Here is a 2,229-nt window from a genome sequence, read left to right as displayed (position 1 = left end):
AAAATGCAAGCATTGGCTATCAGAGATGTGGGCTTATAGATGGCAACCAGCAAATTGTGATATGCCAGACTTTGAAAGATCTTCATTTTTGAAAACTATTTGATGTATTTTGGTGCCAAGTTTCTTAAGTTGGTATTCCCTTTCCATTTCACTCTCCTTTATGAACTGTTTTTTGCTAATGATTCCCATATGTCATATATGCTGAACTTGCTGTCACCTTGATATAATAGCTTTTCCCAGTTATCATTTGATTTACTCTTCATCCCTCTATTTATTTAATCATTATTTTATGAGGTATATTTTACCTTCGTTTATAGATGAATTTGGTTTCTCTTATTTCTGACTAATGTTTGTTTACCTTGCGGTACTGTTTATCCCCCCATTACCCCTTTAGTCAAATTGTTTTATGATTTATGTTTTTCTTATTAAATAATCTATTAGCTGGTAAGTTATACAATTTTTGAAGTTTATATCAAAACAAAATTTTCTCTATTTGGTCTGCGGAAGATCTTGAAAAAATTTGATAAATGCTTGGGCTATGGATTCACCAAGTATTATTTGAGTAATTTACTCCAAACATTTTGGTTAGTTTTGTCGAACAAACCCTTAGACACTCATTATTTGTCTTTTCATTAATAAGGAGCTTCGGGAAAGAATTCAATAAAAATAAAAAAAAATCGCATTGTTTTCTAATAATCCAGAGCCACACAATTAGCTCAGTTTTACTTCCTGTTTAATGTTATGATCCTTAAACTGAAGAGAATAAACCAAGTCCCCTTATCAAAACAAAACACACAATCTTGTGTTAGACTTGGACACACGCTTATAGAAACTCCCGTTATCTGTTTACCCTGTAAAAACACACTACTAATACACCAGTGATAGTAGAAGAGATACCATATCAAGGGAGGATTATACATATTCATGGTGGTATTGAGTTTCCAACCCGTCCAATTCCGAGTTAATAGTACAACAACTAACTGCTTCGAGCAGAAGTATAAATATGGAAGGCGAAACAACATGAGTAGAGTAAGATGTGGCATAGCAGAGCCAACAGGTCAGACTGCTCCTATGGGGCAGAAGACAAAGTACAAAGATGGGTTCTTTGAGATGATTTTCATGAATCTTTTTGCTAGGAAGATGGAGAAGTTTGCTTCATCTGCTGGCAAGAGAAAGCAGGAGAATGATGGGTGGTTTAAGTATGATTACGAGAGATTTGTCGATGTATCGAAGAGAGTAATGCAGGGAAGATCACGCCCACACAACAACAGGTTGTTAGGGAAGTACTATTGTCTATGCTCCCTCCTGGTGCCCCAGCTCAGGTCTCTCTTTTCTGATCTATTTTACTTTACCTTTGAATTTGCTTAAATGATACAAGTAATTTATAATTGGATGTTTAGCACAAATTTACTGAAAGAAACACTGAGGACTTTCTGATTGATTATGTGCAGTTCAGAAAATTGTTTCCGCCAACAAAATGGGCTGCAGAGTTCAATGCAGCCCTGACTGTGCCGTTTTTCCATTGGCTTGTTGGACCTTCTGAGGTACGCTAATGACTAATCCCCCCGTTCCAAATTACTTGCTAGTTGCTACAATTGTTTTTTCATCGACCTTTAATATTGAAGACAAACATTCACAACTGCAACAAATATTCAAGCATGTGGTAATATCCTGAATCCTGCTAATATTATGACAAATCTCTTTTGTTGTCTTTCTGAAATTAAATTCACTTTTGTTTGCATTTGTTTCGATATCAAGAAGTGGCGTCTATGTCTCTATTGGTTGTGGAACAAAGGTTTTGTGTAGTTGAAACTAAACAAGCTTGTGCTTTGTATGTTCTCACTTGGCTTCAGGATAGAAAGAAGGAGATGAGCTGAAGAGGAATGCAGATGTAGCAGAGATTTTGAAAGGCATGCATTCCCAAAGATATCTTATTATCCGCGACACTCTAAATCTTGATATCATCAAAGATATGTTGTGATTGTGATTGAGATCAAGTTCAGTTCATTGAGGAACCCTATCCTAGCTAAATGATCAATTCACTTTGATTAGTAGAGTGACTAATCTATGTGGTTATGATCATGAAAACTGGAGGAATTTGCTTATTTCGAGTGAAGACCATAGAGAATGATGATTTCGTTTCCTTGAGCTGGTTCGTGATGGATGCATTGGCTAAGGCCAAGATACTTATAGATGCTATTTATAATGATGGGTGGTGGGTGGACTGCA

The 2,229-nt window shown here is 36.1% G+C and overlaps 1 protein-coding gene across 1 annotated transcript; it reads left to right on the top strand.

Moving 5' to 3' along the window:
- Positions 1-431: 431 nt before the first annotated feature.
- Positions 432-1,628, top strand: LOC104889702 (beta-carotene isomerase D27, chloroplastic). The gene is given in 3 exon segments (XM_010674988.4): positions 432-1,258; positions 1,261-1,322; positions 1,452-1,628. Coding segments are annotated over 3 exon segments (498 nt in total). The 5' UTR covers positions 432-924; the 3' UTR covers positions 1,554-1,628.
- The last annotated feature ends 601 nt before the right edge of the window (positions 1,629-2,229 follow it).

Source organism: Beta vulgaris, chromosome 6 (assembly GCF_026745355.1).
Source record: "Beta vulgaris subsp. vulgaris cultivar EL10 chromosome 6, EL10.2, whole genome shotgun sequence".
In the NCBI taxonomy this organism is placed as follows: Eukaryota; Viridiplantae; Streptophyta; class Magnoliopsida; order Caryophyllales; family Amaranthaceae; genus Beta; species Beta vulgaris.
Note: the sequence above shows the minus strand (reverse complement) of the source record. Positions and strands in the feature narration are given on the sequence as shown.